We start from the raw sequence: 13,140 nt of genomic DNA on the forward strand, positions 1-13,140 counted from the left end.
GTTACCACCATTTGTTGAAACACTGTTCTTTCCCTGTTGAGTTGTCGTGGCGCCCTGGTTGACAATCAGGAATTATGGTTTATTTCTGGATTCTAATTTCAATTCCACAACAGATCTGTCTGTCTAGTCTTATGGACATAATCGCATTGTCTTGATTAGTGTGGCTTTGTCGTAAGTTATGAGTCAGGAGGTGTGATTCCTCCAGTTCTGCTCTTTTTTGGTCCAACAAGGTTTCGGATGTTCTGGGTTCCTTGCATCTCCAGGGACACACGGATCATTGCATCAAATTTGGGGTGGGGGGGGCAGCATCACCCTGGGACTTGTCAGGGACGCAAATTTCCTCCCTCCCCTCAGTCTCTGGGGAAGGGGCCAACACAGTGTGATTTAAGCAGCCCCCCCGGTGTGCTGCACGTGCTCAGGCTGGAGAATTGCTGATGAAGATGGAGCTGTGCGAGGGACTGAACCGCCTCCTTGTCGGGAATTATTCCGGGCCAGCCAGGAAGCTGAGAGGAACTGAAAAGATGGGCAGATCCATCACTGTTCCCTCTAGCTTACAGATGGCTTAGTTCTTCAACCGGGGGTACCTTGTGGGGGAAGCATTCCTGGAGGGGCCATGCCAAGCCACGGGAAGCATTCTAATGACAGTTGGCATCACAGATATAAATATTTCCTTCTTCCCATCTGTAATAAGTGTTGGAAATATCTTCTCACAAGCCCAGCTGAGCTTTGCGGTCCTCAAGGCCCCTTTTATGCCTAATGACTGCAGTAATTAACCGTGATGCCAAGCCTGTCGGGGCCTCTGTCTCCCCGCTGAGCGTGGTAGATGCCAGCCAGCCGTCCTCCTCCCCAGGCGGATGTGCCCGGAGAAGCCGGAGCCCGGAGGTCGTAGGGGGCTTACTTCACTGCACTGTGGTCTTCTCAGCCACTCCCATTTTACTTTGGATGAATGTGTTTCCACAGTGTGCTGCTGCTACACAGTCGTGCCGTTAAAAAAACAGAACAGATTGACAGTCTAACAGAGATTCCTGCTTTCAGTTTATGCTCAGACTCCGCACCTGCCAAAGTAAGAGAAACAACTTACCCCAACAGTTGTTGTCCTTGTTCCTTTCCCGTGTCAGGATGTCTCGGGCTTGGCCATCCCTCTGGGTGACTCTGCTGTGCCTGGGTACAGAAGCTTCTTCGGATTTCACCTGCCTTTTCCTGGCTTCAGGCTGGTTCACCCAGCAGGCAGGGGCCAGGCTGGGCCCCGTCCCTGCATTTGACACCATGGCAGTGGGGTGGGGGGGGGCTGTTCAATGGTGCCTTTAACACCCCCCACCCCCACCCCAAGGCCCTGAGAGGCCCCTCTGACAGTGTAAACCAAAATACCCACCAGGCTGGAGGGTGCAGGGGTGCACCACAGTTACCACTTCAAGAATGATTAGTTGATGATGCTTCTAAGAATTCTTCTAACAAATAAGGATATAATTTATGTTTAATTCAGGAAAATGTTCCACTTGATACTCAAAAATAAACATGAAATACAAAATAAATGGAAGTGTAGGACACCAGAAGGCAATGTGGAAAAAGAGAAAAAAATATAAAGAGTTCTGAATTCTCACATCTATCCTAAGATGCAACCAGTATTCAGGAACGTCCCTTCCCAGCCCCAACCTGACAGTCACAGGCTGTCCTCAGAAAAGGGAATATTGAATTACAATAGAAAACATCCCTCAGCAGGCCCTAATTTTATAGAAATATAAATTAGATTATTATTTGTCTTTTTGTCTTTTTTGTATTTTTTAACAAATGATTTTTGGTAGCTTGTGTGTATGATATTTTGAGTCATAAAATAACCTTCCTACTTTTACCTTGACAAGTTCACTGTCTCGGTCTGCCCACTGGAGTTTTTTCCACTGACTTCAAAAAAAAAAAAACCCCCCAAAATCCATCATGGTCAACTGCTAAAAAACCCCTTGATACAAAAGCGTCCCTTCCTGGCTTCAGAATATCTGAGTGGTCAACTGTGGCGCCCGGCCCCTCCCTGCTTGACCCGCTGCCCCAAGCCCGCCTTGTTTCCCCCAAATCCATCGTGGGCCCTACGCTTGGTCTGGAAACCTGTCCAGGTAGGGTCTGGGCTCTTTGGCACTGCCTGCCACGGTGTCTTGGTGCCCCCACGCGCTGTCCTCGCTGAGGATGGAGGGGACAGTGGGGCGGCTGTCGTCCAGGGGGATGGCGGTGAAGGTGGCAAACTGCACCCGCTTCCTGCTGGTGTTGGGCGAGGGCAGGCCTGTGAGCCTGGGGTCCGGCGGCCGGGGCGGCTGGCTGGATGGGTGCCGCCGGGAGCCCCCATTGTGCAGCAGGTGGTTGCTCTCCTTGTCCCCCACCAGCCTGCGGTCGAGGATGGTCGTGTGCTCGTCCCGGGGCGGCGCCGTGTCCCCAAGGCTCTCCAGGAGCTCGGCCTCATTGCCCAGCCACACCCAGTCATGGGAGTGGGTGACAGAAGCCTGGCCCTCCAGGGGCGCCTGCTTGTGCCTGTACTTGAGGGCGAAGGTGGTGCAGTTGATGAGGAAGACCAGGATGGCCAGGCAGAAGACGCCAAGCAGCGCGTACATGCCGATCTCCAGGTCGCTCAGACCGCGGGCCGCCTGCACCGGGTCGCTGTCTGCCAGCTGGCCGCCGGCACCGGGCAGGCCCCCGTGGGCCGGGAAGCCGGTGAAGTCGATGGGGATGTTGTGCAGCCGCCCCCTGGCCAGCCGGCTGTCCTTGGCCGCCCGGTTGCCCAGCAGTGGCCGGGCCGTGGTGGCGAGGGGCCATGATGCCCCCTGCTCATGCCCCACTGGAGACCTGCCGTGGCCGGTCCCCTCCTGGCCGGTGTGCTCAGGCTCTGGGCCCTTTGGCCGGCGCTCGCTGGCGTGGTTCCGGAGCTGCTCCTCGCTGTCCGCACCACCAGGGCTGGAGTCAGCACCATCCTGGCCAAACTTGACCCTGATGTTGCCGACGCCTGTGGCCAGGACGCTTTTCCGCTTGGACTTCTGGCAGGCCTCAGCGATGGTCATGTCCACGCGGACCAGTGGGCCCTGCCCCTCGCCTTCAGCCACCACGATGGGCCACCTCAGGGAGCGGCCCGGAGGGACTGACACCACCGCCTCGTCCAGGGAGGTGGCAGCCAGGGAGAAGTCCTTGGTGTCGTAGATGTCCAGAGGCGTCACCGAGCCATCGCTGAACTGCAGCCAGGTGCTGACCACGGCCTCCTGGGGGGAGAGACACGGTTAGATGGCCGCCGTGAGGAGGGCAGCCCCCAGGAAACAGCAGGACAGAACCCCAGACCAGTGGCTGCCGACTTCAGAGAGAACATCCAGGTCACAGAAATCACCTGAATTTAAACCAGAGCAGACAGAGCTATGTAGTAACAGCTGCAGCATAACCCTCACAGGAGGAAAACCCATCCCCACCAACAGGCTGCAGTTGGCTTGCGTTGCAAAGGCATTGCTTGGACATGTTGAACAGCAGCACGTAAATCAGCCGGTCACGGGGGAAGAGCCCTTGCTCTCCTGGCACTGGCGGGGAGCAGGGTCTGCGCCGAGAGAGGCAGCAGCACGGCGTGGGGGCGACACTGGGAAACTAAGACGGCGCCTTCTCTTCCTTCTGCTCGTTCCCAGGAAACCCATCGGCTCCTTTTGCTTTGCAGGAGAAACTGGAAAGCAAGCACGTCCCGTCTTCTCGGCCTGCCCCGGCCCCATGACACGATGGTCAGCAGGTCAGTGGTGACGGGCTGCCAGCTCCACGGCGGTGGCACTGGCGGCCTGAGCCCGTTGTCCTGTCTTGGCCTCCACAGGTGGCTCTAGTGGCACTTACCGTCAGAGGGACACGGGACACAAGGGGGAGGGGTGCGTTCCCGGAGGAAGGCCCTGCTGCTTTCCTGGCAGCCGCCACACCCCGACACGGAGCATTTCCCGTTGTGGGGACCAGGCAAAAACGTGTGAAAGCCACTGGCCTCGGAGACCGTCCCCCTGGAGCCCGGCCTGCCCCCTGGCCACAAAGGCCCCTCCTCTGCGTGTCTCCCGGCACCTGTTCATACTTCATGTTGGCACAAAGGCACAGCTGGAGTTGGCCGTGGGCGCTGCTGTTTGCCTCCTGGAGGAGGAGCTGCCTGAGGGCAGGGAGCCGGCTTTAGTGGTGACCGGATCCTCTCACATGGCCAAGTGGGGACCCCGAGTGCCAGAGCCCAACTGCCAGTCCCACCGAGTGCCTGCTCGGCCCCTTCTGTTCTGAAAGTCGGATCCCTGTCTCCTTTCCCCTCTCCCTCAACTCAGAACCTGGGGACAGCCACCCTCCTGGACACCCATCAGGCCACACATCACCACAGTAGGCGAGGTCCCCAGTGCACAGCAGGGTGGCTGCAGACGGAGCCGTCCTGTCGCAGCCAGCTGGGGCTCACCTGGCAGAGAACTGTACCAACTGCAGCACGCGCCACCCCTTCACCGTGAGCCCTGGGCCGTGCCAAGCCTGTCCCTCATCTAGCATGTGTCTGTGGTCTCCACTCGGAGCTTTGTGGAAATTAGGCCCAAAGGGAGGTTTGAGTTTCTTGGGAACACTTGGCTATTTCTTTCTCAGCTGCCCAGCAATCCCCAGTTGGTGTGGACGGGCCACTCCCAGGTTTTATTCTCCTTCCTGCAACTTTAGTGACGACTGATGATGTTGACTGTGTTGGTTTTCTACAGTGAACCTTACCAATGACCCCAACTTTTATTACCTTAGATTTCTGGAGGCTGAAGTCCAAAAAGAGTCCTACGGGGCTACAGATGAGGAATCTGCAGGGATGGCTCCATCCCGAGGCTCTATGGGAGGATCCCTTTCTTTGCCTTCTCCCAGGTCTAGTCACCTGCATTTGGGGGGGGGGATTGTAGACCCACGTCACCTCACCCTTTCCCCTTGGCCTCCACTGTCGCATCTCCCACTGCTCGCTGTGACTCAGCCGAAGCCCAGTGGTTCCATTGGGCCCCACCAGGCAATCCAGGAGGAGGTCTCCATCCCAAGGCCCTGACCTCATCACAAACCCCTTTTGGATGTAGCCCAAGCCCAACATATTCAGAGGTTCCGGGGATAAGGATGTGGGGCTTTCAGGACTCCTAGCCTACTACCACCCTGATGATGGGAGCCAAGACTTCCCAGCACCTCCTGGGTCCCAGCCACTCCTCCAGGTGGTTACTCTTCCCAACGACACAGAAGGCAGATCGTGTTACCATCAGTGTTCCCCGTCCTGCAGACGAGTAACCGGGCCATGGAGAGTTCAGCAGCTTGTCCAGGATCATGTAGCCCACAAGCGGTGGAGCTGGGGTTTGGTCCCAGCCCATCCAGCTCTAGTGTTCCCAAGCTGGGCTCTCTGCTAGTTGTGCAGACACTGCCCAGGCGGGCGACTGACGTGACCCATTCTGACATGTGGCTGGAATCATTCCTGGTTCTCCAAGCACAGGTACTTAGTGATTCTTTCATTCTCATTTATTCAGCAGCTCTGCAGGCAGGGCTTCCTGTGTACCAGGCCGTGTGCTGGGCACTGAGTACTCCTTGCAGAGAAACCGACAGCCCAGTGAGGTTAGCTGGGCTGTTAATTGCGTGAACATTTGAACGCGCTGAATTTTAGTCCTCGGTGTGCCATCAGGGAGCTCTTTGGGAATGGACGGCAGTTGGGTCCAGGGGAACACCTGCGGGGTGGGAAGCTCCGGGTGTGTGGATAAAGGGTCCTGGGTCACTCATGGTGGCTTCTGGGCTTCTGGGCATGAGGTGAAGGGCAGGGGCTGGAGTGGGAGCGTGAATTAAACACATGAATCCACTGGTTCCTGGGTGCCATCCCGGGCAAAATTTATTTTTTTATCAATCTTCCTGGGCCCTGGTTTCCTCCCTGAACTGATGACGTGGGTCCCGAAGTGACAGGCTCCGGGGTAGACATTTACTTTCCTACAGGTTTCCACTCCTCTTCTCCCGGCAGGAACCAGAACCCCAGTTTTCCTTTGGGGAGCCCAGGACCTGGAAGGAGTGTCTCCCCAATCGGACCATCCCATCATGGCGATTGGTGCGGGGACAGGCCCATCATCCAAAGCATCCAGTCACACTCGACCCCTGGACTTCAGCTGGAACAACAGAAGAGGAGCAGGTGGGATGGGGCCGGGCCTGGGAGTGACCGTCCTGCTGCCATTTAGGGTGCATCTACCCCAAGGTGAGGCCACCCTGGAGGAGAGAAGAGTTAAAACTCCCTGCCCCTCTCTCCATCTCTTAAGGACAGGTTCCAATCACAACATGGACAGGCTGAGTGAGTAAAAGCCAGGTAAGACTATACAAAAGGGAAATGCAGATTCAGAAAGAGCACATTCCAGATTGTAAATACAGTGAGCTGACCCCGCAGGGTCCTGGGGGGAGGCAGGGGTGTCAGACCAGCCAGTGGCCAGGATGCGAGCACCTACAGACAGACAAGAACATGACCTTGTCTGATGGGGACTGCAAACAGCACTCTCTCCACACAGCCAGGACCAGGCGGGGGCTGCCTGCCCCACGCACGGGGTGAGAAAACCCCACACCTTTCCATGCTGACGTGTGGAGTCTGAAATTATTCTATGTGGCACAGCACATAAGCAAAGACATTAACTTGAACCCAGACCCACACAAATACAAAACTGCACAGGAATTCCTCAGAAACAAAACACAGCAAAAACAATCCCAGCTCAAGAGGAGCTCAAGAATGACAACAAAAGTTACAAACCACAGGAATGGAGAGAATCATACAAAATTCACACAGATCAGTGGACCAAGGATTTAAAAAATCGTAAAAGAGACTATGAAATAAAGTCAAAGGAGTAGAAACCATACTGAAAGAGCAGAAGTGAATGAAAAAAGACAGGGAGATGTGACAGGAAACAAACAGAACTTACAGAAATGAAAAGTACAGTTATTGAAATTAATCACTTGGAGTGGTTTAAACAGCAGATTCGATGCTTCTAATGAGAGGATTAGTGTACAGAGAAGCAGAGGCAAGGAATTTACACGAAAAAGGTGGAAGAACAGTGGAAAGAAATGAATGGGAGTGTCTAATGTCTGACGGGAGTTCCAGAGAAATAAGACATAGAAGCAATAGGCGAACCTTCTCCAGAAGTGAGGGAAAACGCCAATCATCAGCATGAAGATTCCTGATGACACCATTTGAGCACCTGGGTCTAGCTGTACCTGACACTATAAATGCCTGGACATAAAGTCACAGGTTTCTGTGTCTATTTAGTCCGGTTTGAGTTGGGGGGTCTCACTTGTCTTTGAGAGAGCCCAGGTGATAAGCGGTGGCTGTGGGAGTGTGGGAAATGGGGGACTCAATCTAGAGACGTGGAGCACTGGCTGTTGTTACCTGCTCGCCTTGCTCGCAGGTGTCAGCCCTGCAAGGTCTTCTCTGGCTTCCGGACCCTCTGTTGCCATCCTGTAGCCAGAGTGCCGAGGAGTTACCGCCTTCCAGAAGCAGCCTAGCAAATGGCTGACTCTTGTGCATATCCCGGCTTCGTTGCCCAGGGCAGTAGCCGGCTTGGTAACACGTTCTTTACTTGTTGCCTGCCCTTCCTTGCAACCCGGGTTTCCTTTCCACCCAAATAAAGTACTTGCCCTTGATCCTCATCTCAGGACTGGCTTCCGGGGGAAAACAGGGTTCAGCAACGTTGCTTCCCACACTTTACTCCTCCATCCACATAAACGGACAAACCAGGCACCGTGATGAGGCTCCTCCTAATGCAGTAATACCAGGTGCTGCTTCATTTTTCTGTCCTCGCTTTCTCGGGGAAAGGACATGCTGCTGTTCTCATAATCTTTCAGATCTTGTATTTTAGAGTTGGAAATATCAAGAACAAGGAGCCAGCCTTCTGAACTCTGAGGGCCAAGATAAAGGACTGGTAATGCAGTGTGCAAGTTCATCTTGGCTGACTTTTTATTGGAATTAATTTTTCTTCACAAACTCTAGATGGAGAAAAAGCTTAACATAAAACAAGACCCCTGAATGGCAGACAATCTGAATTAAGCTCTCAGAACACCCTGGGCTTGCCAAACCCATCTCCATCAGCCGCGCTGTGTGATTGAGACAAAGCTCTGCCATCAGCTCATTACAGCAAAACTGGAACACCGCGTCTTCTCAGGAGAAGCCAACGCATTTCCCCGAAGATGAGAAACTCGGAATGACTTAAAATAACACATGCCCAGAAATGATTTAGCACACTGCCTTTCAGGAGTCATGTCTGCAAATCGGATGAACTGCAGCCACGAATCCTCCTGAGTGGCTGCCGAGGCCCTCCAATTACCAGCGGCCGATGAAGACAGATGAGTGATGTTGGACAGCTGGAGGGGTGGCCCGGTCCCAGGCCAGGGAGCGTTTGCAGCCAGTCCTCCACCCTAGTTAATTACCTGCTCTCAGCAAATAGCTTCATGCTTTCCATTCTCTCCACCCTTCCCTCTGCTCTTTGTAAACCTGAAACCCCATGCCTGTTTCCTGTCCCTGGAAGAGAAGAGCAAACAGCCAGGGCTGGCTGTGGCTGGAATGCTCCAGGCCCCTCCTGTGATGGGGCTGTCACAGGCAGCACCTGCCCCTCATGCCAGGCAGAAGGTGCAGGCCCTGCCCAAGACATGCCACCCTGGAACCAGGGAGGTGCAGAGACAGGATTCTCTGGCTGGTGGCATAAGGGGAAGTCAGAGGTTCTGAAGCAGGCAAAGGACTCAAGCTCTTTTTCCCTGCTTTGAAGATAGGTGGCCCTGAGGAGCCCTGAGAGCCTCCTGGCCACCAGCTGAGGAAACAGGTTGCTGCTCTACAATCACAAGGCACTCAGTTCTGCCAGCCTGGATGTCAGCCTGTGAGTCCCTGAGCACAGACCCCTCTGGGCCACCTGGACTTAAGATCTACAAACATGAGCACTCCGTGGGTGCTGCTTGAAGCCACTGTGTTTGTGGCGATTTGTTATGCAGCAGAAGCTCACTGATACACCTTTGCTTTCTGAGCCTCTCCAATCCAGCTTGTCACAGATGCACCACACACAGCCTCCCTCACTCATGGGTGCCAGGGGTCCTGCCCTAGAATGACACTTACCCAGAAACCCTGTGCTGTAGCTGGAACTCTCTCCCAGTAGAATACGAGTGCTTGGATTTTGCCAGCACGTCTGCCTCCTTGACTGTCATCTGTCGTCCTTCCCCTGAGCAGGCATCCCTGCCTTGGAATACCACCAGGGTCCCAGTAGTGTGCCTTAAGGGACTGTAAGAGCCTACTGCTCAGCCCCCCGGTCCCCGTCCCGGGCACGTGGGAGGCAGCCTGAGGGCACAGCCGGGATTTACTGTGAGCTTCCTCTCGGGTCTCTGTGCCTCTTGCAGCTGTAAGTCACCAGATGAAAGCAGGAGAGAAGCAGAGAGTCCTGGGCCCAGACTGTCTGCTTTTAAGGAGCACCCACAGTGAGACGGCGATGACGACACTAATGAAACAGCAGTCAGAACTGATGGCAGCTGCTGTGATGCAGCACCACTGCCCGGCAGCCGCTGCTCTACACACCAGACCTGTGTTAATACTAACTAATTTGCAAAACGACTCTTGAGGTTAGATACTGTAACTCCTCCAGGACTGAGCCCTGCCCGAGCTCCCAAGGCTGGAAGGTGGCAGAGCTGTGCCGTCCCCCAGGCATCCTGGCTCAGGGCCTGCCCTTGTCTCACGTTTCTCAAATTACCTGCAGGAAGTCCCGAAGACCAGACACCTGTGCAGACTACCAGAGCCAGGGAGCTGCCCCCAGTGGGTCGGACGCTGCAGTGCCACATGTAGGGTGAGAACCTTTCTCCCTCCTCCCTTTCGAATCCCTGCCTTCCAACCCAAGCCTGGGAGTCAGTCACCCACTTGGCCCACGCTTATGGAGCACCTACTGTGGGCTCAGCACCCTGCTGGACAGTGGGCAGAAAGCAGTGACCAGGGGTTCTCGCCCCTGAGCTGACACTGCGGGGGGGAGAAGCACGATAAATATGCAAACATGTAGGTAAGTACTTTGAGATAGAGATGACACTGCGAGGGAGGGCCTGCACAGGAAAGTGACATCACAGCCAAGCTCGGGGACAGCAAATGCAGAAGTCCCAGAGAAGCCCTGGGGGGCCCTTCAGCAGGTGGCAGACAAGATCGGACTCGGGTTCGTGAGCGATGACTCCGCAGTTGAGAGGACAGTGGAGCAGAGGGACCGGAGCGCAGGGGGGATCCTGGCAGTGAGGCTGGATCATGGCTGTTAGCATGTCGAGGGTGAATTTGTTGACCTGTGCTGCCCCAGGGCTGAAAGTGATGCTCTGAGGAGGAGTGGCTTTTTCTGAGGGTAGTGGCCTCCCCCTTGTAATGCAGCTCAGTCCTACCCCCTCCTGCTTTGGCTGAATCAGGCCCAGCGATAAGCCCCCTACCCCCGACCCCTGCATTTAGGCTCCTACCTGCTTGGGGGTCCGCAGCAGCTCCTCGGCTGTGGCCACGGCTGTGATGGCCCTGCTGTTCTCTGCGCTGGGGTGGAGGGTGACGGACAGCCCAGCTACAAGCTGGATGGCCAACTCTGTCACCGAGACCTTGTCATCTAACACGGTCACTGTCTTCTCAGCCAGGATGGAGTCGGACAGTGGGGACAACACCTGCAGGATCGGTGGACATGAGACAGATCCATCACGCCTGTCAGCAGGTGCCTGGAGCAAAGGGGCCCCACACCTGCTTCAATATACAGCCTAGCTCATGGGTGCCTTTGGAAGGATCAGGTAGAGCCACCCTTCTCTACAATACCTTTCTTCTATCTGTGAGTAAATTAAAATACATATTGAAATCCATGCCATCTTTTTTGCCCCCGTTTTTCTTCTCATCCATTTGTACACTGGACAAAGGGGACTGGAATCCACCTGGCTTTCCCAATCACAGTGTTACCCCTCATAAGCTACTTTATTATACAATCATCTTCAACATTCAAGGTTTGGGGAGATCTAAGATGGTGGCATAGAGAGGAGTGGAAGCTAAGTAGTTCCCCTGGAACAGCTAAAAAAAACCAGAAACAACTAGTAAATAATCCGGAATAACTGCAGGGGGACAGATGTGACTGTCCACTCATCACACACCAACCTGAATTGGGAGGATTGCCCAAGATCACAGCATAAAATCTGTAAGTAAGAACTGTGGATCCAAATCGGGAGACCCCTGCCCCACAGCCCGAGCTACAAAGCCTCGTGGTGCCAGAGAGAAGCTTTCTCTCAGCAAGTGAATTAGCTCAGCTGAGCTCCAACTGGGGTTTTAATTAGTGAGTGTGAACTGCTCACTACGAGGTATGAATCCTCAACAAGTAGACAGAGGCTTTGGGTGATGGCTGACCTTGGAGAGCCAGAGGGTCGCCTCGGACTAGCTCTGTTCCTTTTTCGACTCAGTGGAGAAAGCCTCGGCCATTTTCAGTTCCCAGTTCTGTGACCCAGACGGGTATAGCACAGGCAGAGAGAGACCATTGAAATGCTAATGACCACCCCCTAAGGCATCCATCTTCTCTAAGAGGAAAGGGGTGGGGCCCAGCTCTACTACCTGCCTTTCATTCAGAACTTACACAAGTCAAGAATTATAGGATAACACGCGCTGCCTGCTGGGCAGAAAAGCACAGTGACCGGAAGCATCACAGGGTGCACCAATTTTCTAAGACACACCTTCAGGGAAACTGGATATTGAATATTTCTTCCTTCTGGGACCTGAGCCCATCCTGGTCTGGGGAGGCCTGATTGGGGTAACCAAGGAAACCATGCCTAGACAATAGAAAACTACAACCTACACCAAGAAAAATGAGGTTATGGCCCAGTCAGGGGAACAAACTTGCATTTCAACTGTGATACAGGAATTGAAACAACTAATAATAAGTCAACTGAAAAAGTTTAGGGAAGATATGGCGAAAGAGCTGAACCGTATAATGAAAACACAGGACGTACATAAGGTAGAAATTGAAAGTTCAAAAAGCCAATTGGCGGAATCTATGGAAATGAAAGGCAGAGCACAAGAGATGAAAGACCCGATGGAGTCATACAACAGCAGCTCTCGAGAGGCAGAAGAAGACACTCAGGAACTGGAGAACAAGGCACCTGAAAGCCTACACCCAAAAGAATGGATAGAGAAAAGAATGGAAAAACATAAGCAACGTCTCTGGGAACTTAAAGACAAAATGAAAAGCAACAATTGACGTGTCATTGGTGTCCCAGAAGGAGAAGAGAAGGGAAAAGGGGTAGAAGCAATAATAGAGGAAATAATCAATGAAAATCTCCCATCTCTTATGAAAGACATAAAATTATGGATCCAAGAAGCACAGTGTACCCCAAACAGAATAGATCTGAATAGGCCTATGCCAAGACGCTTAAAAATCAGATTATGAAAGAGAGAGAATCCTGAAATCAGCAAGAGAGAAAGGGAGCTTGATAAGACTATGTGTGGATTTCTCAATAGAAACCATGGAAGCAAGAAGGAAGTGGGGTGATATATTTAAGATACTGAAAGAGAAAAACCACCAACCAAGGATCCCATATCTGGCAAAACTATCCTTCAGATATGAGAGAAAGCTTAAAATATTCTCTGACAAAGAGATAATGACAGAGTTTGTGAACAAGATACCTGCTCTACAGGAAACACTAAAGGAAGCACTGCAGACAGAAAGGAAAAGACAGGAGTGAGAAGTTTGGAAAACAATTTGGGGAGACAGTAGCACAGCAATGTAAGTACACTGAACAAAGATGACTGTGAATATGGTTGAAAGAGGAAGGCTGGGATCATGTGGGACACCAGAACAAAAGATGAATGATAAAGACTGGGACTGCGTAACTCAGGGAAACCTAGGGTGCTCAACAATTGTAATAAAAGGTACAAATATGTTTTCACATGAGGTAGAACAATTGAATGGCACCATTGCAAGGTGTTAAAAATAGGGTGGGATTGGGGGGAAAATACAGTCAATGCAAACTAGAGGCTAGAATTAACAGAAACATCATATTATGCTTCCTTTAATGTAACAAAAGCAATATACCAAAGGTAAATGCATATGGGGGGGGGGGATAGGGGAAGGATATGGGACTCCTGGCATTGGTGATGTTGTCTGACTCTTTATTCTACTTTAGGTTAATGCTATCTTTCTT

At 53.0% G+C, this 13,140-nt stretch overlaps 1 protein-coding gene across 1 annotated transcript in view; it reads right to left on the reverse strand.

Annotated features, from left to right (window-relative positions):
- Positions 1–1,456: 1,456 nt before the first annotated feature.
- Positions 1,457–13,140, reverse strand: part of TMEM132C (transmembrane protein 132C) — a 374,779-nt gene continuing 363,095 nt past the window's right edge. Inside the window, exons 8-9 of the mRNA XM_037817233.1 lie at positions 10,441–10,632; positions 1,457–3,233 (exon numbers count right to left, since the gene is read on the reverse strand). Of these exons, the coding sequence (XP_037673161.1) occupies positions 2,079–3,233; positions 10,441–10,632 (1,347 nt within the window). The 3' untranslated portion in view covers positions 1,457–2,078. The remainder of the gene's footprint in view (positions 3,234–10,440; positions 10,633–13,140) is intronic.

Source organism: Choloepus didactylus, chromosome 23 (genome assembly GCF_015220235.1).
Source record: "Choloepus didactylus isolate mChoDid1 chromosome 23, mChoDid1.pri, whole genome shotgun sequence".
Lineage (NCBI taxonomy): Eukaryota > Metazoa > Chordata > Mammalia > Pilosa > Megalonychidae > Choloepus > Choloepus didactylus.